Source organism: Salvia splendens, chromosome 15, assembly GCF_004379255.2.
Source record: "Salvia splendens isolate huo1 chromosome 15, SspV2, whole genome shotgun sequence".
Lineage (NCBI taxonomy): Eukaryota > Viridiplantae > Streptophyta > Magnoliopsida > Lamiales > Lamiaceae > Salvia > Salvia splendens.
The window spans coordinates 24,686,617-24,709,981 of record NC_056046.1 but is presented as its reverse complement, the minus strand read 5'-3'; the positions used below and the strand labels follow the sequence as shown (position 1 = coordinate 24,709,981).

Below are 23,365 nucleotides of genomic sequence, written 5' to 3'. Positions count from 1 at the left end.
CAGTTTCTTAAATAATCAATGAGAAATGGTTGGTTTGAAATGATGAGGAAAAAGGATTTGAGGATGAGTTGAAAGTTTGTGTTTGAAATATTTTTAGTGTCTCGGGCCTTTTCAAGTTAAAACCCCGAGGTCACTCAATGGTGGCATGATATACATATTTTTATAAAATTGTGTTGGCATTTGTTCACTGAGTACATCAAGTACTCAGCCCTGCATGTATTTTCCTTATGTGCAGGTTGAGCGGTGACGAGCGCGGTGGGTGTTGAGCATAAAAGTGAAGAATGTCTATCAAATGTCTAGAATATGTTGTGTCTTCATACATAGCATTATTCTACTCTCGAAATGCTTCAGCTGAATGTTGTTTCTTTTGAGTTTATGTATTGTTGGGATATAATCCCTTTGAGTTGTCAATTGTTGAGATGATACTCTGATTTTTTTTATTCGAGCTATTCCCATTTGTTTCGAGCTATGGTCGATTTGTGTTGTTTTTCCCCTTTCTTCCCCGCTTCTTTAATCCCCCTAGTCGCGATCAACCGTGTTTTCTATCCTTAGAAAATGCGGGCTTGACAAATATAGTACTATGTGCTACTCTATTACTACTACATAACTTAATGTAATTACTATTACCATTAGTCCATTTACTTTGTAGACGGTAGCAATAAGGACGATGATAGTATAAATCAATCAGTCAATTACTTCTAAATTATGATTATTAAGATTAATTTTATAAATGATTATTACTATATAACAAAATTTATTTCTCTCAAAACGAATACTTATTCTATTTTATAGTATCATTTAAGGTTTTATTCTCTTTTTTAAATATTTTATTATAAATAAAAATATATAATCTTACAGATTTTTTTCAATTTAAATTAAATTGATTAACTGTTTAATTACCACACCATTCTTTATTCAAAATAATGGAGGAGTAAAAAACTTAATATCAATATGGAATTTTATTTGAAGGGGCTTTTTTCACCGTATTTTGAATCACTACTTTGTTCTTGGGCATACATGGGTGATGGTAGTTGTTACTTTGCCGATATGCAAAGTGCATAATTTTTTTTTATCATGAAGTTGTTGTAATTGTATTTTTAAATAAATGCAATTGCAACTAGCCATCTTAATCTTTAAATGGTGGCAAATGAATATTATACTAAATTCAATTGATAAATAGTCAGTAATATAATTTAAAGAATAAGAAATAATTTAAATAATACAACGACACAGATGTTTTATATTTGAGTAAAAATTAATCATGATTTCATATTTTATAGTTCATGTAAATATGCTAAAGCACGGATAAAAGTAAATCGTAATATATATTACATTTAAGAATGAAACTCACAGTCTACATATTAATGCATTAATCTTTTATGTAATATTATTTTCATATTTTAATATATTTACTAACAAATAAAGCTACAAATAAAAATTTTAATTTATCGGTGCAACATTTCAATATCGGACCAATAATTTTATTCGTGCTTAAGTTTTACTTATTTGTAAAAATACAAACATTTAGAGTATTTTAAGAAAGTACGAAAAATTAAGTACTTACGATGCGTTGGTATTATAAATATAAGATAAAATTATATTAATAATCATGTAACATTAGTAAATATTGATTTTGTTTATAAAAATTTGATGCAACGTGAGTGAACAGATAATCGAATTGAATAAATTATAGTCTCTTCATATTTATAGTATTTCATACTTAAGGGTACATATGTCCAAATAAAATTTATACTTTTGAAAGGTATTGATTTCAACAAAATGGCATTTAATGCACTCACTTTTACTCCCTCCGTCTCACGCTACTTGAGGTGTGAGTAGGAGTGAAAGAATTTATCAGACAAGATTCTGAAGGGTCCTGAGTTTGGTGGTACGTGACTTCCACTTCCCCCACACAATCCGTGACCACTTGGATGACGCTACACTCTTGATAGCCTTCTGCTCCTTCCTTCCCATGGAATTTCAAAACGTCATAGATATTGAAGGTGATATTGTCATTATGCAATCGCAATGTTAGCTCCCTCTTCTGCATGTCTATCATGGCTCCCCCGTTGGCTAGGAATGGTCTTCCAAGTATCAAAGGCACCTTCTTGTCCTCCTGCATGTCCAAAACGATAAAGTCGGCGGGAAAAATGAATTCTCCTACTCTTACCAAAACATCTTCTACAATTCCACATGGTGTTGTTGTTGTTCTATCTGCCATTTGCAAGGTGATCGAAGTGGGGCGGAGATTGTCAATGTTGAGCTTCATGTAGAAAGATAGAGGCATCAAATTAATACTTTCTCCTAAATCACACAATGCCTTACCTTCTACATTATTTCCTAACACACAAGATAAAGTAAAACTCCCTGGATCTTTGTGTTTGGTAGGCAATCCTTTCTGAATTATAGCATTGCAATTCTCTGTTAGGCCCACTGTCTCATATTTCCCCCACTTTCTCTTCTTGGCCACCACATCCTTCAAGAACTTGGCATAGTTGGGCATTTGTGGCAGTGCTTCCACCAATGGTATGTTGATGTGGTCCTTGCTTATGGCTTCCAAGAACTTGGTAAACTGGGCGTCTAGCTTCTTGCTCTTCAATCGCTGGGGATACGGGATGGTGGCCGTGCTCAGAAACTGCGGATCAGGGAGTTAGCTCTCGGGTAGCGGACCGTTGCGAAGTGGTGCAGCGGCTGTTGGTGGCAGCTCTGCATCAGTGTCTGAATCGGGCTCGACTGGCTGGAGAATTTTCGGGGGAACACTGGGATTGATCAGCGTCTGGCGTGAAGTCGGTCGGCTCCTGTTCTTTTTCTTTTCTTCCCCAGCCTAGATCCGCTACCTGTGGAGGCTGATATGTGGTCCCGCTACGGAGTTGCACAACATGACAATTTCCTTTTGGATTGATCTCTAGTAGGCTTAGAAGCGTTCTTGGAGTGTGCTTGCTCCCTATTGCTATGGCCAAAACTCCCATGTTAAATTCTAACCCCCCACTTGTACGGCTAGACTCGTCGATCCTTGCTCCAAAAGGACTGTGTTTCTTTCCAAATTGAGCAACCTCTGATTAGTCACCTTCCTATTTTTCTGAACCTCGATGATGCAGATTTCTAGGAGTTCCTCCCATTTGGAGAAGGGTTGTTCCTCCATACTTGCACATGTTTCAGAATTTTCATTAGTATAATGATCTTGTGCATCGTACGAAAAATCAAAGCAGCCAGAGTATATATAGTATAACTAAAGGTCAGTACCGGATATCGAACACATGGAAAACAATCACAAATTGACTATCTTCTACTAAGCTTTGTTCACTATTTGGAAAACCGAAAGTTTTGGAGATTTTGAAAACTAAAAATAGTTTGAAAGCAATAAACAATTAGTTGCAAATAATTAAAGAGGTAAAAATATGAGAGATAAGAGAATTTAAGGGATGTGCGTTCACAGTTATGGTTTTACAAATTCCAACTACAATACCCTAGCAAAGTTTATACTTAGATAGAACGAGTCACATAAGTTTTGCCAATGCGGCACAAGCGTAGATTACAAACACTAGGGTTGTCAATCCTAGATCCACAACTCCTAAAAACTCCTAAGACCCTTGAAAAGTCCTCACTCTCAATTAACAGTGTCGTTTTAAGGGAAGCTAATTATAGTGTCTACTAAGTGGATCTAACTCACCAACCTCTTCTCACGATAATGCAGCAAGTTATATTAAATCATCACCGAATGTGTCACTCAAACGTGAAGTATTATGGAACAACTAAGGAAAGAAACGAAGTAAAAACAAAACGGATATTAAATAGAAAACAGAATTGTATAACTAAAGTCGTTACTAACACATCCCTAGAATCCTATGAATTTAGTTACACATAATTGAATAAGCTAAAAACTGTTAGGGTTTTGTATACTAGAAATCACCTTTCGAGTGATTGGATACTGTAAAACTCTAATTGTTATTTTCCAATAAATGCAACAGATTATTTTTTGTCATAATGTTGTTATGTTTTACATTTAATGGTTGTTTATTGCATATTTAAATGTATAAGCAAACGTAACAAAGTCTAACTCTTTGTTTTAGTAGACCGGTTGTGGGCGTCGTCCAATTTAAGGTAACACGGTCAGTTCTAAACAAAGAAAAATAAGAATTTCACAACCTAGATAGACCTAGACTACCTATCGCGAAAGGTTGCAATGTCAGTCCGATTATTTCTAAGCCTTATTGAAATAGGATGACGTTGGTGTGGTATAGCACTGAATGGATCTAACAGCAAGACGAGTCTTTATGCTATCTACTGAAAGACGAGTTCTTGATAATTAATTTCTTAATCAATGTACGTTAGCATTGAGCATACGATATTGAGTATCAACTACTTTGACTTACGAAAGGTGCGGGTTTTTCGTTACCCAACGATCCAGGTATATTGGGTAGTGGCGATCATTATCTAGCGGTGCTAGGATTGCTATTGCGTTGAATCGTGCGCGAGGAGAGTCTCGTTTGATAAAATCCACAAGAGGAGCTCGAAACAAGGTTTTATTATTCGGAACCTAGCTAGTTGGAGTTTAATTACTCTATGAATAATAAATAAGAGTTTCTTGCTAAGTCCACTCTTGGAGATTAAAATATGTTAATTAATTAAGTCCATAGCAGACAATAATTAATTAATGGATGTTTCTATCTTAAGCGCGAGAATTAAATTAAATGCAATTAAAGGAAACCCGGAATACTTGTAATTTCGGATTTGGAAGGCAGTGCAATATTACTTCTATAGTGGCTACTTGTAATATTCCAATATAAGCTTATATTAAATTGTGGGTTAAATTTAATTGGTAAAAAGCTAATTGGGTGAGGCCTGTTCCAAATTCTTCCTTAGATCCCTGACTGGGCCCAATATATAAATAGGAGAATAAAGGAGACAGAAAACACAATTATTATTATTGAGAATTTTCGTCCCCCTCAAAGAAAGAGATAGTTCAAAATTTTACCTCCTCCGTGAGCTGAGTTCTGTCTTCGTTATTCAAGTCCTAGTACGTTGGTGAGATTTGCCCACACAAATATCAGCGTATAGTCCGGGACACCGCGTCACCCGATGTGCCGAGACGGCCGAGAAGCTTCGGCAACGGGAACTATTCCGAGATGCGTCGGCACCCGGAATAGTTCAAAAATATAGCAGCGGAAATAAGGTTTAAAGAGAGTCAAGGATGACGTCTATGTATGAAGACACAGCGCATCCAAAGTTCCTAGGCCAACTCAACATCCACCTCAACATCCCGCTCAACCTGCACATAGGGAAAAACATATGCAGGGCTGAGTACTTGTTGTACTCAATGGGCTCATGCCAAAAACATTTATACAGTTATGTCATCCATACCAGTGATCTCGAGTTTTATACGTAGTAAAGAAATATCATCGAGAACACAAAAACATTTCATAGACTGGCCAGTCAAATACTCTCCCCATTTTCTCAACAATCTATCAATCACATTCATCAATCTACAGTGCGACGAAAGTGTGGCCACACTATTCGCCCACGAGACCGGCCGACTAGCAAGGACGGCTCCCGATCTCACCAGTGTACACAGTCTGATTGGGTTTGCGGCCCTACTCAGACCCGAATTCGTTTCACAACACAGCCATATAGCCTAACGGAGTAAACTCAGACGAACTAGGCATCAGGCACACAATCTCAATTAAAACAATCCATGGCATGACATAACAAGTTAAACCACCCTTATAACACCACATCATATTTTCGGAAAATAAAAAGATTTGTAAAGAAAGCCTACCTCGTTGGTTTAATAAATTCAATATCCACTTAAGGCAACCCTCGTTCCTTGTGCTCACGTACACACAATAACCCTTGCCAATCATCACAACACAAATCAGCCTTCCATAAATTCACATTACCATGCATGTCCTATCGTTCCTTTTATCATTCCCTTAATTTACCCATCCCAACATTCATCAACCTAAGGAACAACATGCCATAATATTTCTCAACGTGTCACACATAATCACGTCACAGGATACCTTCCCAAATCATACATGCATCATATAATTCATTAAAACTAGGCAACAAGTGATATTTCCACATAACAACAAATCTGGCAGAACTGCGCGGTTTGTTTGTAAAAATCACCAAACATCCATCTGACCTCATATGAAGCTAAAATTTGGTCACAACACAGTAGATACATTCAAGTTCATCCAGTTAAAATTTCTCACTCAAATCATGTCGATTGGTCAGTCAAAACATTAATGCAACTCTCTGGTCGGAACATAAAAATTCTGGCAGCACTGTGCAGTTCATTTGAAAAATTCACCAAAAAGTCATCCGATGCCTAATGAGGCTGAAATTTTCACAAAACACAGAAGACACTTCGACTTTCACCCACTTCAAAATTCACATCAAAATGAGGCCATTTGGTTAGTCAAATAGAAAATAAAACTTTTTAGGCGAGAATACAAGTTTCTGGCAGAATTGCGCAGTCGACTTCAAAAATTTATTAAAAATTCATCTTTCGTCAAAAGGGGCTGAAATTTACACACCACACAAAAAACACCTTGAAGTTTACTCAGTTAAAAATTCGAACCAAAATAAGATCCTTTGATCAGTCAAACATACGTCGGAATCCACTGTTCGAACACCACAGTTTTCAGGTCTCAAAATTTTGAAATTAGGGTTTCTTCCTCATTCAACCAAACACAATTTTTCATGCTTCCCACACACAAACATGCTTCAAAAGGTTCTCACAATCATGTTCTCATATAACCACACATCATTCACCAATGAATCATTCAAACTTTACACATATTCATTCACAATCGCATATTCACAGTTTTTCTCATTCAAACACAAATTCCCACCGATTAATTTTGCGATCTGTGATTCCTACACTCACTATATGCATGAATGAATCAAGAAAAAGGTTTCAATGGAGAAGATGAGGAAAAGATTTAGTTATACCTTCTTGAATCGAAAACCAAACGGTAGAAGCAAAGATTGATGCGATTCGTCGGGAACTCTTGAAAATAAAACTTCAATGGATGCAAGAACAAGGATGGAAGAAATTTTGGAGAGGTTGAAGAGAGGGAGGAGAGGTGAGGCACGGAAATTATGAGGGAGAATGGGGGCTAGGGTTTAGTTTAGGTGATTATAGTCTTAGGTTTAATCCCATAAATTAATTAATTAATTAATTGTGGAGGGATAAAATAGAGGCCAATAAATATAATCCCACAATTAAAAAGAAGGCAAAATTTCAAAAATTAGGTTAATAAATTCAATAAGGAATTTATTTGGTATTTACTTGGAGAGAAATAGATTCACAATTTAGGAAACAAGTCAATGAATATTCCATAAACAAGGGAACAAAATAAATTAAATCTCCAAGTAGTAAATAATGAGGGAAGGGGCGAAAATCTTGATGGTGTGCACAAGGAAATTATTTAAATCCTCAAATAAATAGAATGTGATTTAAATTTGGTAATTTCTTTATAGGAAAAGACTCCCATAAAATAGGCAGCAATAAAATAGATTTCCCCTAAGGAAATTAAGCTAAAAAAGGTGTGGGATGGAGACACAATAGAAGGAAAATATTCACATCCCCAATTAATTTGGCTTAGGTATTAATTTGGTATTGAATAAAGGGAATTCCACAAAATAGGAAACAAATATATTCTCCTCTATAAATAGGGGGAGCCGAAAATTGGCTTAATTAGCCACAAGGAAATAATGCAACTCTTAATTTAATTGGGGTGAGGGAATAAAATGTGGCAAGATTTAATTGGATTTAAAATAAATGAAGGAATCAACAAGGTACTAATTTTATCAAAGAAACTAAATCATCCTCTTAATTCAAGTAGAGGATATCTGAAACTCACAAAAATAATAGGTTAGAGTTTGAGTTTCATGTAGCACAATTTAGGGATAATTTGATTTGGATTTAATTTGGATGAATATCCCAAAACAATTAATTAAATCCAAGAAAACTTCCAATAATTGGAGGTGCCGACAATAGCCACTTTATTTGGCTAGAACAAGATGCATGATTCTTTATTTAAATTGATTCCCCACATTAAATATAACTAGCACTTCATTCCAATTTCCCCATGACGATTTATTCCACATAATCAAACTCAATCACGTAGCAATACTTTAAATTTCATAAATGAAATTTCCAATCGACATATCTTAAATAAAAGTAAAAAAATTTGGAATGTTACATCCTTCCCCTCTAAACAGAAATTTCGTCCCGAAATTTGATCGTCTCATATAAACAACTCGGGAAACTTTTCTTTCATTTTATCTTCTAACTCCCACGTGGCTTCCTCAGGACCATGGTGCTTCCACAACATCTTCACGGATGCTATCGACTTGTTTCGCAACTCTTGCACCTTCCGATCTAGGATTGCCTCGGGTCTTTCCTCGTAGCTCATGTCGGGGGTTGAGATCACTTCTTCTTGATGAATCACGTGCTTGGGGTCGAACACGTACTTGCGTAACTGCGACACATGGAAAACGTTGTCCACGTTCCCAAAACTGGGAGGTAACGCCAAACGTTACGCTACAGGGCCTACTTCATCAATAATCTTGTACGGTCCTACAAAACTCGGTTTTAGCTTGCCCTTCACTCCAAACCTCGCAACTCCCTTCGTCAGGGATACTTTCAAGAATACTTTGTCACCAACATCGAATTTGATTTCCGTTCGACGCACGTCAGCATACGACTTCTGCCTAGCTTGAGCTTCTTTGATCCTTACGCGGATTTGATGTACAATTTCGGTCATTTCCCTTATAGTGTCGGGTCCTAACATCTTCCTCTCGCCAACTTCATCCCAATAGAGTGGGGATTGACACTTCCTGCCATACAAAGCTTCATACGGAGCCATATCGATCGTCGCTTGATAGCTATTGTTGTAGGCGAATTCAACGACTGCCCGTCCAACTTTCCCTTCGATCTAAGACAACGACTCGCAGCATATCCTCAAGTGTTTGAATCGTCCTCTCTGACTGCCCGTCCGATTGTGGGTGATAAGCAGTGCTGGAGTTCAATTGTGTGCCCAATTCCCGTTGCAAACTCATCCAAAATTTCGATGTGAACTTCGTATCGTGGTCGGATACAATGGTCTTTGGCACTCCATGCAAACGTACAATTTCACTCACGTAGAGTTTAGCTAACTTGTCCGCTCCACAAGTAATCTTAATCGGTAAGAAGTGCGCGCTTTTAGTAAGTCGATCGATAATTACCCATATCGCAGTGTTGCCCTTTTGTGACTTCGGCAAACCCGTCACGAAATCCATAGCTAGATGCTCCCACTTCCACTCGGGAATTTCAAGTGGTTGCAATTTCCCATATGGTCGTTGGTGTAAGTCCTTCACTTGTTGACATGCTAGACATCGCTCCACATACGACGCTACGTCCCCTTTCATTCCATTCCACCAAAAATGTTGCTTCAAAACTCGATACATCTTCGTGCTTTCGGGGTGAGCTGTGTAAGGCATGTCGTGCGCTTCACTCAAAATCTCATCTTTTAGCGCCTCATCGCTCGGCACACACAATCGTTCGTCGTACGTCAAAGCATTATCCGCCTCCTCACGGTAGTGATCAAGCTTCTCGGCTCTCACCTTCACACGTTCTTCCAACTTGTCATCACGTCGTTGGGCTTCTATGAGCTTGGTTCTCAAATCTGGCTCAATCACTAGTGTCGCGATTCTTCCTCCTACTGTCTTGGGCGCTTTCACTATCTCCAATCTCATTCTGTGGAGTTCGTGAATCAACGCATCCTCTTGCGTTAGGAAATAAGCCAATTGCGGTTGGTTCATCCTACTCAAAGCATCGGCTACTACATTTGCCTTGCCCGGATGATAATGAATACCACAGTCGTAATCTTTCACGATCTCTAACCAACGTCGCTGCCGCATGTTTAGCTCCTTTTGCTCGGAGAAATACTTGACACTCTTGTGATCCGTATATATTTCGCATCTCACTCCATAGAGATGATGTCTCCAAATTTTCAGTGCATGCACTACTGCTGCTAGTTCCAAGTCGTGAGTCAAAAAATTCAATTAATTCGATCTCAACTGTCGGGAAGCGTATGCTATCACTTTCCCATCTTGCATCAACACGCATCCAAGTCCTACTTTCGATGCATCAGTATAGACGGCGAAGTCCTTATCGGCTGCCGGTACAGCTAGAACATGTGCTGTAGTCAACTTCTCTTTCAACAGTTGGAAACTCGCCTCGCACTCCGGCGTCCAAACCACTTTGATTCCTTTCTTCAACAGTTGTGTCATTGGTCTTGCGATTTTAGAGAATCCCTCGATGAAACGTCGGTAGTATCCCACCAATCCCAAGAAACTACGGATTTCACTCGGCGTTTTCGGCGACTTCCGATTTTGCACAGCCTCGACCTTCACTGGTCCTCTTGAATTTCATTAGCCGTCACGATAGGACCAAGAAAGTTCACTCGAGTCAACCAAACTCACTCTTACTGAACTTGGCATAAAGCTTCTCTTTTCATAACGTTCCCAACACAGTTTGCAGGTGCCATCCATGTTCCTCCTCGTTCTCCGAGTGTACTAAAATGTCGTCGATGAAGACTAACACAAACTTGTCAAGGTACTCGTGGAAAACTCGGTTCATCAAGTCCATGACGACGGCCAGGGCATTGGTCAGCCCAAATGGCATCACGACGAATTCATAATGGCCATAACGAGTGTGAAAAGCAGTCTTAGGCACATCCTCTCGTCGGACCTTTAGTTGATGATATCCCGATCTCAAGTCCATTTTTGAAAATACGCCCGCTCCTCGAAGTTGGTCAAACAAATCATCAATCCTTGGCAGTGGGTACTTGTTCTTCAAGGTCATCTTGTTAAGCTCACGATAGTCGATGCACATCCTCATTGTTCCATCCTTCTTTTTAATGAACAACACTGGCGCTCCACACGGTAACACACTAGGTCGAATAAAACCCAAGTCTAACAGTTCTTGCAACTGGATCTTCAACTTTGCCAACTCTTTAGGGGCCATTCGGTATGGCCCCTTTGATACTGGCGCAGACCATGGTTCCAAATCAATAGTGAACTCTACCTGTCTGTCGGGTGGCGGTCCAGGCAAAGCTTCGGGAAACACATTGGGAAAATCTCGTACTACTGCCACGTCTCCCACTTTCAAATCCTTCTTTACCTCTTTGTTCAAGTACACAAGATACGCCGGACGCCCTTTTCTTATCATCGTGGTTGCTTACAATGCGGAGATTATGGAGGTTCGTCGGTTTATGGAGATCCCATATAAGATAGTCGGCTCTTTGCCCGAGGCTTGAAAAGAAATCTATCTCTCTTTACAGTAAATCGTTGCATGGTTCTCGGTAAGCCAATCCATTCCCAAAATTATGTCTACGTTCTCCAAAGGTATAACGTGCATCAGTTGGGCTATTACTCATAATCCTCCTAACGTAAACTCTATGTTAGAGCAATTTCGCACAAAATCAATCAAACCTCCAACCGGTGAAGACAACCTCAAACCCAATTCTACCTGTCTACAAACACGTCCGCATAAAGTGCATTCGAAAAGCTCAACCTCACCCATTCCTCCAAGTGTAGCATTAAGAACTCGAAAAATGATCAAGCAGTCTTACTTGGATATGAACTGATTTCAAAATTGTAGCTACACTACTGAAAGTGTCTTAAGCAGAAAGGCCGCAGAATTAATCAAGAAAAAAAAACATCTCTAGCTCGACTCTTCCGGGTCTCACTAACTTGCAACAATTGGTTTTTGATAATCTCCACGGAGCTTGAAAGAACATATGATAGATCATGAATATAGGGTGGAATCGAATTAAATCTCAAATCTCGTAGTAGGCTACGAAGGTCAAAGGAACTTTTGAAAGAAAATCTAGTGGATTGAATTCGTTAAGGCAAGGTACAAAATGTAGGCCTTAACTTTGTTTTGTAAAAAAAAAGTTATAATATGGAAATGATACGTATAGTGGAACAGAACCAAAAGAATTCCACTCTGTAAGAAAGATCTTGAACAGACATGGTTACAGAATGAAAGGTTGAAAAAAAATGTTTGAAGAAGAATATCCCATAGAAAATATGTCTGCGAAACGTGAACATGTTGAAGGACATAACTGCAAGCAGCTTAGAAATGAAGTTTTAGTAGCAAAGGCTCACAAGGTCAAAATATTGTTCGTAATTAATAGGTCAAGGAAGACTACAATCAATCCATGTGTCCAAAGTTATGAAGGCAACACCACTTTCCAAGAACTGAAAGTGCGTTATGACTCAATGGATGAAAAGAAATAATAAGCGTTACTTGCAAAGAGTGAGTGAAACAAGATGTTAAATAGACAGGGGCTCACGATTCTTTGAAAGGTCCTGAAAGACAACTTCTTAGAATCCAAGTAAGAACTGTTGATTAAAAAGTTCGTTCTAGCTTTTAAAATCGCACCTCCTCATTCATCTTTCGTGAGTCGAAACTGGTAACATCGCTCTAGGAGTTGTGGGTTCCACGCTGAGATTCTTCATATCGTTGCCACTAATAATTAGTCGGAATCCATATCTTCATAATATTCTTTGCACCTCATAAAAACCATTCTCTTAAAATATCGCAATTTTACTCGCGCTCCCAACGTGCTATAACAGTCATCTTCGTCGCACCACCACTTTTGACGCAAGAATGAGTTTACATATTAGATCACAAGTATGATCTCTCCCTGTTATAGGATTAAATCATTTAGCATCTCATCTTGAAGTTCTTTTCGTACGTAATGTCTCTTCGTATTCTCTTTATTCTTATCGTTCAGGAAAAACGATAGTGAATTTGTAATCATCTAATGGAGTTCGAATTCGCACTACATATTTCCATCTATCTTATCCCTCAGAAAAGTGATATTGTAGTTGTAACAACTAAGTTCGATATCGTTCGATCAAACAGACATCTTAGGCATTCTAGGTTTGCAACAAAGTTAATAGTATCATACTTTATTCTACCAACACTTTCATAAAGTACCTCACACTTTTACATTCATAATTCATCACTTAAAACATGATTCACATACCAAAAGATTCAACATGCATAAACGTATATCGCCATGCATAACTACTTCATATTCCTCATTCACTTCCAGATCTAAATTTTCCCAAAAGAAACGAACGAACATGCTTTCGTTCAAGGTTTAAAGATTTTCCGAAATTTTCAACAATTTCCTATAACATGTTATAGTTTTGTCAATCAAATTCCACTATGAACAACTAGTCCTTACCATTGTAAAACATCAACCTCAAAGTTTTTTTTTCACATAATCAAACATCATGCACTTCACCTATATGTTTGAAACAAACATTTTTTAAAAAAGTTACAACATTCTCAAAACAACTAATCAATCTTCATCTTTCGTATAAAACACTCCATCTTCCTATGTTCACATGCTTACGTCATCACTTTCACACATATAACACATACTTAGGTCATCATACCAATCTTGCTCATGTCCCACATAATCATACCATAACAATATCATATTCACACATACAACACGTGCTTAGATCATATTGTCAATCATGCTCATATTCCACATAATCACACTATCACAATATCGTTTTCACACATATAACACATGTTTAGATCATCACGCAAATCATGCTCACATTTACGTCATTTTCACATCATTTATTCACGAATTTAGAATCACATCACATCATCACGTAATTACATGCTCATGCATTCTTTTGCCCAAACCATCCTCATCATATCATCAATCATATACATCGTTCTCATATTTCATCAACAACTTAAAACATACCTCACTTTCCTTGGTTGAGCGTGATGCTTGGATGTTGAGCCTTCGTGACACTTCTAGTCAATAAAGGTTCACTAATCTAGACTTAAAGTGAAAGAAGACTCTCGGACCAGAGCGAAAGAACAAAGCCCTGATACCACTCTGTCACGACCGCCCAAACTAGGGGTACTACAAACGAGGCGATCGTGACCACGTGATATCATTAAAGACAACATTTAAGGATAACATTTTATATGAAAACTTAATTAGCTTAAAGGAATAATATTTTAGTTCATTAAAAGTTTAGACAACAAATTTTTAGTTTAAAGAAACTTAATGTTATAAATTTATTATTAATTAGCAACGACTTATGGCAAAGGATTTTTCAAAAGAAGCAGCGGATAAAATAAATATTAAAATCCAATTAACTTCCAAAAGAAAACATTTGGTTTAGTTCACGAAAAACTATTTCAGAGTAACAGGCTAAACATCAGATTAACGCCTAACACAATCAAACATGCTCAAACACAGTACGAAACAGAATAAAGTCTTGAGGCATAGTTCAAAAATATAGCAGCGGAAATAAGGTTTAAAGAGAGTCAAGGATGACGTCTATGTTTGAAGACACAACGCATCCAAAGTTCCTAGGCAAACTCAACATCCACCGCAACATCCCGCTCAACCTGCACATAGGGAAAAACATATGCAGGGCTGAGTACTTGTTGTACTCAATGGGCTCATGCCGAAAATATTTATACAGTTATGTCATCCACACCAGTGATCTCGAGTTTTATACGTAGTAAAGAAATATCATCGAGAACACAAAAACGTTTCATAGACTGACCAGTCAAATAATATCCTCATTTTCTCAACAATCCATCAATCACAATCATCAATCCACAGTGCGACGAAAGTGTGGCCACACTATTCGTCCACGAGACCGGCCGACTAGCAAGGACGGCTCCCGATCTCACCAGTGTACACAGCGCGACCCTACTCAGACCCGAATTTGTTTCACAACAAAGCCATATAGCCTAACGGAGTAAACTCAGATGAACTAGGCATCAGGCACACAATCTCAATCAAAACAATCCATGGCATGACATAACAAGTTAAACCACCCTTATAACACCACATCATATTTTCGGAAAATAAAAAGATTTGTAAAGAAAGCCCACCTCGTTGGTTTAATCAATTCAATATCTACTTAAGGCAACCCTCGTTCCTTGTGCTCACGTACACACAATAACCCTTGCCAATCATCACAAGACAAATCAGCCTTCCATAAATTCACATTACCATGCATGTCCTATCGTTCCTTTTATCATTCCCTTAATTTACCCATCCCAACATTCATCAACCTAAGGAACAACATGCCATAATATATCTCAACGTGTCACACATAATCACGTCACATGATATCTTCCCAAATCATACATGCATCATATAATTCATTAAAACTTGGCAACAAATGATATTTCCACATAACAACAAATCTGGCAGAACTGCGCGGTTTGTTTGTAAAAATCACCAAACATCCATCCGACCTCATATGAAGCTAAAATTTGGTCACAACACAGTAGACACATTCAAGTTCATCCAGTTAAAATTTCTCACTCAAATCATGTCGATTGGTCAGTAAAAACATTAATGCAACTCTCTGGTCGGAACATAAAAATTCTAGCAACACTGCGTAGTTTATTTGAAAAATTCACCAAAACTTCATCCGATGCCCAATGAGGATGAAATTTTCACAAACCACAGAAGACACTTCGAATCTTATCCAGTTCAAAATTCACATAAAAATGAGGCCATTTGTTTGGTCAAATAGAAAACGAAACTTTCTGGGCGAGAATATAAGTTTCTGGCAGAATTGCGCAGTCGACTTCAAAAATTTATTAAATATTCATCTTTCATCAAAAAGGTCTGAAATTTACACACCACACAGAAAACACCTTGAAGTTTACTCAGTTAAAAATTCAAACCAAAATAAGATCCTTTGATCAGTCAAACATACGTCGGAATCCACTGTTCGAACACCATAGTTTTCAGGTCTCAAAATTTCGAAATTAGGGTTTCTTCCTCATTCAACCAAACACAATTTTTCATGCTTCCCACACACAAACATGCTTCAAAAGGTTCTCACAATCATGTTCTCATATAACCACACATCATTCACCAATGAATCATTCAAACTTTACACATATTCATTCACAATCGCATATTAACAATTTTTCTCATACAAATACAAATTCCCACCGATTAATTTTACGATCTGTGATTCCTACACTTACTATATGCATGAATGAATCAAGAACAAGGTTTCAATGGAGAAGATGATGAAAAAAATTAGTTATACCTTCTTGAATCGAAAACCAAACGGTAGAAGCAAAGATTGATGTGATTCGTCGGGAACTCTTGAAAATAAAACTTCAATGGATGCAAGAACAAGTATGGAAAAATTTTGGAGAGGTTGAAGAGAGGGAGGAGAGGTGAGGCACGAAAATTATGAGGGAGAATGGGGGCTAGGGTTTAGTTTAGATGATTATATAGTCCTAGGTTTAATCCCATAAATTAATTAATTAATTGCGGAAAAATAAAATAGAGGCCAATAAATATAATCCCACAATTAAAAAGAAGGCAAAATTTTGAAAATTAGTTTAATAAATTCAATAAAGAATTTATTTGGTATTTACTTGGAGAGAAATAGATTCACAATTTAGGAAATAAGTCAATGAATATTCCATAAACAAGGGAACAAAATAAATTAAATCTCCAAGTAGGAAATAATGAGGGAAGGGGCGAAAATGTTGATGGTGTGCACAAGGAAATTATTTAAATCCTCAATTAAATAGAATATGATTTAAATTTGGTAATTTCTTTATAGGAAAAGACTCCCATAAAATAGGCAGCAATAAAATAGATTTCCCCCAAGACAATTAAGCTAAAAAAGGTGTGGGATGGAGACACAATAGAAGGAAAATATTTACATCCCCAATTAATTTGGCTTAGGTATTAATTTGGTATTGAATAAAGGGAATTCCACAAAATAGGAAACAAATATATTCTCCTCTACAAATAGGGGGGCCGAAAATTGGCTTAATTAGCCACAAGGAAATAATGCAACTCTTAATTTAATTGGGGTGAGGGAATAAAATGTGGCAAGATTTAATTGGATTTAAAATAAATGAAGGAATCAACAAGGTACCAATTTTATCAAAGAAACTAATTCATCCTCTTAATTCAAGTAGAGGATATCCGAAACTCACAAAAATAATAGGTAAGAGTTCGAGTTTCATGTAGCACAATTTAGGGATAATTTGATTTGGATTTAATTTGGATGAATATCCCAAAACAATTAATTAAATCCAAGAAAATTTCTAATAATTGGAGGGGCCGCCAATAGCCACTTTATTTGGCTAGAACAAGATGCATGATTATTTATTTAAAATTATTCCCCACATTAAATATAACTAGCACTTCATTCCAATTTCCCCATGACGATTTATTCCACATAATCAAACTTAATCACGTAGCAACAATTTAAATTTCATAAATAAAATTTCCAATCGACATATCTTAAATAAAAGTCACAAAATTTGGGATGTTACTATACAGTCCGGGACACCAGTCAGAAGATCCGAGGTCGAGTACTGAAGATATTCAGGAGGAGACGGAGCAAGCCGTCATTAATTCTTGATTGAATCAACGAGGTAAATTGGCTAATTCCACAGTAAGCATGTTCTAGGGATTTTATATGCTAACGCATGTTTTAATTCAAGTTATGAGCATGATACATTTGATAATTAAGCGAATAGATTTTGTCTAGACAATTTGCTAAATAGATCAAATTATGTGATCCGTTAAGAACATGCACGCTTCCGCTGCCAACCCCTTCAACACTATGTTGCAGCGGTCGCTGTGAATAATTCCGTAGCTTCGGAAACTCTTCGAGAGGTTGTTGCGCACTCCCCAGCGGTCGCTGGGCGTGTTCTTCATTTCAGCACAACTTTCTCCGGTGCGGACCGCTACTGGCTCAGCGGTCGTTGGGCCGCAGCGGCCCCTGTGCGTGTTGCAGGGGACCGCTGGGCATCTTGAAAGATCCAGATTTCCAACTTCAACTTTTTGCTGTCTTTTTAGGCCCAAATATGGACAAATCTCACAAAACACGCCAAAATACCAAAATAGAGAAAATATGCAAAATATGGACATGAATTGTGATTTTGACATTAAAACCCGACCAAATAAAGGCCTTAAAACAGTGCAAAATCCGAGCATATCAACTCTCCCAAACTTACATTTTTGTTTGTCCTCGAACAAAATAATAAAGACACAAAATAGACGCACGTAATGCACAAGGACTAGACGTCGTACTTGCCTCAAAGTATGGAAAAGATGGATCAAGCATGTATTAACGCAATTAAATCAAGCAAGGCTTATTTGTGCACTTTCATTACTAACTCGTGGAACACCTTGAATTCATGCACACTCATATGGCAAACTTCCAAAGATGGGAAGTGATTCTTTCTCTAACTCTCAAAGTGTATAAAGGTTAAGTGTATAAGCACTCAAATCATGCATCATGCAAAGTTTACCATAGGCTTGCTCAAAGTCTAATCCCTCCTCTACTTGATGTGATTAAGAATCAAAAGTCCGAAAGGTCTTTATTTTTTGTTATAATGTAGGCTCTTTGGTAGTTGAGGAATATTTGGCTAAAAAGCGACTCAAAATAAAATATCCCAAGTAGAGTTAAAATAACTCCACTTTTCTAAACACCCAAAACACTTTTAACACTTATTTTTCTCCTTCAACTCACTTTCCAACCCTTTGAATTTTCTCTTTTCTTTTCACAACCTTTCACAACTTTTCTTTTTCTTTCTTCTCTTTTTTTTTATAAGCATCCTTTCTAAGATCAAACACACATTTTGATTTTTTTTTTACTATTTCACAACTTGCACTTTTCTATATTAAGCACACTGCTTTTTATACTTTCCTCCTTATCTCTCCAATTCCTTTACAAAAGATATCGAAAACTAAACTAACCCAAGGAATTGTCCCCATTTATTTGGATTCCAAAGAATAGGATTAAAGGCTCAAAATTAGCTCCAAAGGGAAATTTTTGAGAGGATCGAAAATTTTGGGTATAAAAGTAGCTAAGAAAAGATGGCCTAACATCCTCCTAAATCAACTTAAACACTATGTAAACTTAGCCAGATTAGGAGCAAGTTCTAGAAACATATACATGAATGCAGATAAATCACACAAGAAGGAAATTGGACTCAAATCTCACAGGGTATAAGCATTATTCAAGGCGAACAAGCAATTCACTAATTATGCACCTTTTCACAAAAGCATCAAATCAAGACGTCAAGCCATACTTAAACATGGATGGAATTAAATATCATTCGCAACTCGGTCTAATGTGTCTCTAAGCATGCATGTTTCTAATTTCTTCATGCTAAGTTCATGACATGGATTCACCTTCGGGTTTTTAAAACAAAAACTTAAACTAAAAACCTAAAACAAAAACCTATACTCACGGTCCACCACTGAAGGGGTTGACAGCGGAATTGTGCATTATAACCGATCACATAAAATTTTGATCTATTTAGCAGATTATTTAGACAAATTCTATTCACGTAATTTTCACATTTATCATGCTCATAACTTGAATTTAAACATGCTTTAGCACAAACAATCCCAAAAACATGCTTGCTGCGGAGTTAGCCAATTTACCTCGTTGATTCACTGAAGAATCGAAGATGGCTCGCATCTTCTCCACGTGAAGATCTTGAGTACTAAACCACGGATCTTCTGACTGGTTCCCGGACTGTAATCTGATATCAGTGTGGGCTGATCTCGCCAGAGAACTAGGACTTAAATAAAGAAGACAGAAATCCTAACGTACATTGATTAAGAAATTAATTATCAAGACCTCGTCTTTCAGTAGATAACATAAAGATTCGTCTTGCTGTTAGATCCAATTCAGTGTTATACCACACCAATGTCATCTTATTTCAAAAAGGCTTAGAAATATGTGGACTGACATTACAACCTTTCACGATAGGTAGTCTAGGCCTATCTAGGTTGTGAAATTCTTATTTTTCTTTGTTCAGAACTGACCGTGTTACCTTAAAGTGGACGACGCCCACAACCGGTCTACTAAAACAAAGAGTTAGACTTTGTTACGTTGCTTATACATTTAAATATGCAATAGACATCCATTAAATGTAAAACATAACAACATTATGACTAAAAAATATGTTTCATTCCTTTGGAAAATAACATATAGAGTTTTATAATATTAAATCACTCGAAAGGTGATTTCTAATATACAAACTCTAACAATCTCCCACTTATACTCAAAACAGCTTTCGAGTATACAAAATATAGGTGCACACGTCTAATTCTCCTACTTACACTAAAAGCGAGTTGAGGTCTTGAATGAGTCGAACTCCCATCTCTTCAACATGGTGTTCGAACGGTTTCACCGCCAATGCCTTTGTAAAAGGACCTGTCAGGTTGTTCTCTGGCGCAATCTTGACCACTTGTATGTCTCCTCTCTGCACTATATCTCTAATGATATGATACTTCCTCTCTATGTGTTTGCTCGCTTTGTGAGCTCTTAGTTCTTTCGAGTTTGCCACAACACTAGAATTGTCACAATAGATGGTTGAAAGGACCAGGGGGTGCGTAGGTGTCGTTCAAGCAAGGATATATCCTACTGGTCAGGATAGAGATCCTAACTAAGCCTAGACCCTGGATTCAAAGATTCCTCAACCCACTCCTACTGATCAGTATAGTGGTGATAAGGGTCGAATCCCACAGAGATGGTGCGTTTAAACTACCGCGGTGATATTTGGAAAGGTTTGGTTAGCTACCACGCTTGGGTTGAGTCTCTACCTAGACGGGAAATTAAGATGGTGTCCTACTGACTAGGAAGGGTGAATGGTGATCGACATGTAGTGGTGTACGTGGAATTATTGTAACACCCGTACCTTAATTGAGAAGTTAATTTTCATGTAACGGAATAATTGATAAAATTATTTCGAAATGCTATGCTTCTCGATAGGTGTGATATGAAAAGAATATGGTTTATGTGTTTAATATGGAAAAAGAATGTGTTTATGTTATTTTAATTATGAACGATGGGAGACACGTTTAAGGTCTCGTTGAAAGATCGATGATGAAATTGCTATTCATTAGCAAGACGAATGAATTAAATGGAAAGGAAAATATATGTTTTATGGATAACGACGCGCGTAAGCGAGGAACGGTTAAAGGAATAGTATATTTGGAACAACACCAAATATAAATTATGTACGTTTTTCCGTACTCAAAAATTTTTGATATGAAGAACGGGATAACAAAATAAAAATGAAGACCCGTGAATTTTAATGAACGAAGGAAAATACAAAATTATGATGTATGAATTTATTTTGGACTTTTCAAAATAAATTTGAAGTCCAATTAAAAAATAAATTAATCTTGGTGTCTAAATACTCTTTAAATCCATCAAGTAGTAGTTTCACTATTTTGGGCTGGTATTCTTTTTTTTTTAGCCCAATAGAGAGTAAATCATGGAAGCCCATGTATGAATTTAATTAACTAAGCCCAAGTTTTTTCTTCTTTCTTCTCCTTCCCCCCCTCACGACCGGCGTTTCTTGCATTCCCCCCATGATGTTCACGGTTTTCACCTCCCCACTTCCCATCAATATCTACACCCCAAAAGCCACCCCCCCACCTTCACACTACACACACAAAAAAAAGAGAGAGAGGCGCCGAGAGGAAGTCGACGGGAAGAAGGAGGAAGCTTTGAAGCCACCATTCTTTGTTTTTCTCTACCATTTTCAACCATTTCTTGGAGGTATAATCCATTCCTTGTTTAAAGCATGTGTTGTTCTAGCTTTTCATGCATGTTACATCCTTGTTTCATAGCTTTTCCTCCATAACCAAACTAAATAGAAACCAACTTAGAATCTTCCAAACGATCGTCGTACATAGCCGAAGCTTAGAAAGAACTTAGCTTTATGTTAATATCACGTGTTGCGGGCCTTTGCGGAGTGTTTCCGGGCTGGTTCGGAGTGGTTTCGGAGGAGGAGAAGCCGTCGCCGGCGACGGGCAGCGGCGGACAGCCGCGCTCGATGTCCTCGGTGCGGATGACGGCGGCCGGTGACGCGACGGTGAGACAGCAGCCCCGGCGTGGCGAGGCAGCAGTCCCAGCCGCACGGCAGCGGCGACCGACGATGGCCCTCCGCGGCAGCAGCTCCCGGCGACTCCAGCTGCGGCGGCAAACGGCTCCAGCCGCGACGGTGGCGAGCCGGAGGGAGAACGACGGTGACGACAGTGGTGGTGGTCGGCTGCTGTGTGTTTGCCGAGAGAAAGAGAGGGCGACGGGGAGAGAGAGAAAGAAGAGAGAGAGAGAGAGAGAGGGTGTGTTGGAGAGGGAGATGTTTTTGGGCCAATTTTTTTTTTAAGATTGGGCCTTTTTAATAAGTAATTGGAAGTATGTTTATAGTTGGGCCTCTTTAAATGATTTGGGGTTTTTATTTTAATTAATTTCTTGGAGGTTTTAATTTGGCTAAAGAATTTAAATCTCTTGGGCCGTAAATTTAAAATTTAATCGTGGCGAATTATTTAATTAATTCCCGTGAGGCTTTTTGAAGAAGAATAATTTACCTAAGTATGAAATAATACTTTTCAACGGTAAATAATTAAGAAAATTAAAGTATGCGCGAAAAAAAAATAATTTTTAGAAATTATTTTCGACGTTATGGAAGATACGAGGAGTCAACGAAGGAAAGAACGAGCGTAAGCGGCCGACCGGCGTCGCACGCGACGCCTTGGGCTGCCGCCGAATAACCGAAAATGTGCAAAAATCGAGAAAGAGAATTAAAAAGATTTTAATTAGAGTGCATGCATTCTAATTATCGTCGTTACAGAGGTTTGATATGAATTTTATGTGTTTTCCGAAAAGGTAGTTCGCACGCACGCTAAAAGTCGGAACGAGGAATTTTACGGAAATCATAAGCTTTTGAGGTGGGCTTTATTCTTTAACGTTTACTTTGAATCAATATGCTTACGATGTTATAAGGATGTTTCTATAAGTATGTCATGTCGTGTTTATGTTTTGAAACTGCCTATCTGATTGTCTACTAGAATGAAACTCTACTAGACTTTGATGGTTAACGAATTCGGGTCTAACTAGGGTCTACGCCCTACTTAGACTAGTGCACTGATGGGGATCGTGAGCCGTCCCCTAGGTCGGCCGGTCCAGTGATCGAGATTGTGGCCACAGTCTCGTTTCACATGATGGTTCAGATATGGTATATGATGGAGGATGATGTTAGTCCGCGCGGACACTGTTTTATGGAAATGAACTTTAGTGTCTCTCGGCCTTTTAAAAGTAAAACCCGGGATTAACTCGATGATGGCTTGACATATCTTAACGGTGAATGTTTTTGGGCATGAGTTCACTGGGTGCACCAAGTACTCAGCCCCTGCATATGTTTTCCCTATGTGCAGGTTGAGCGGGGTCGGGAGGCGGAGGATGTTGAGCGATGATCCAAGAACGTATTAAATCACTGTTCCGG

At 37.9% G+C, this 23,365-nt stretch overlaps 1 protein-coding gene across 1 annotated transcript; it reads right to left on the bottom strand.

Moving 5' to 3' along the window:
- Positions 1-1,801: 1,801 nt before the first annotated feature.
- LOC121766908 lies at positions 1,802-2,503 on the bottom strand. Its single transcript, XM_042163139.1, has one exon. It carries the CDS (start codon positions 2,501-2,503, stop codon positions 1,802-1,804), a length of 702 nt encoding a protein of 233 aa, XP_042019073.1.
- Between the last annotated feature and the right edge of the window lie 20,862 nt (positions 2,504-23,365).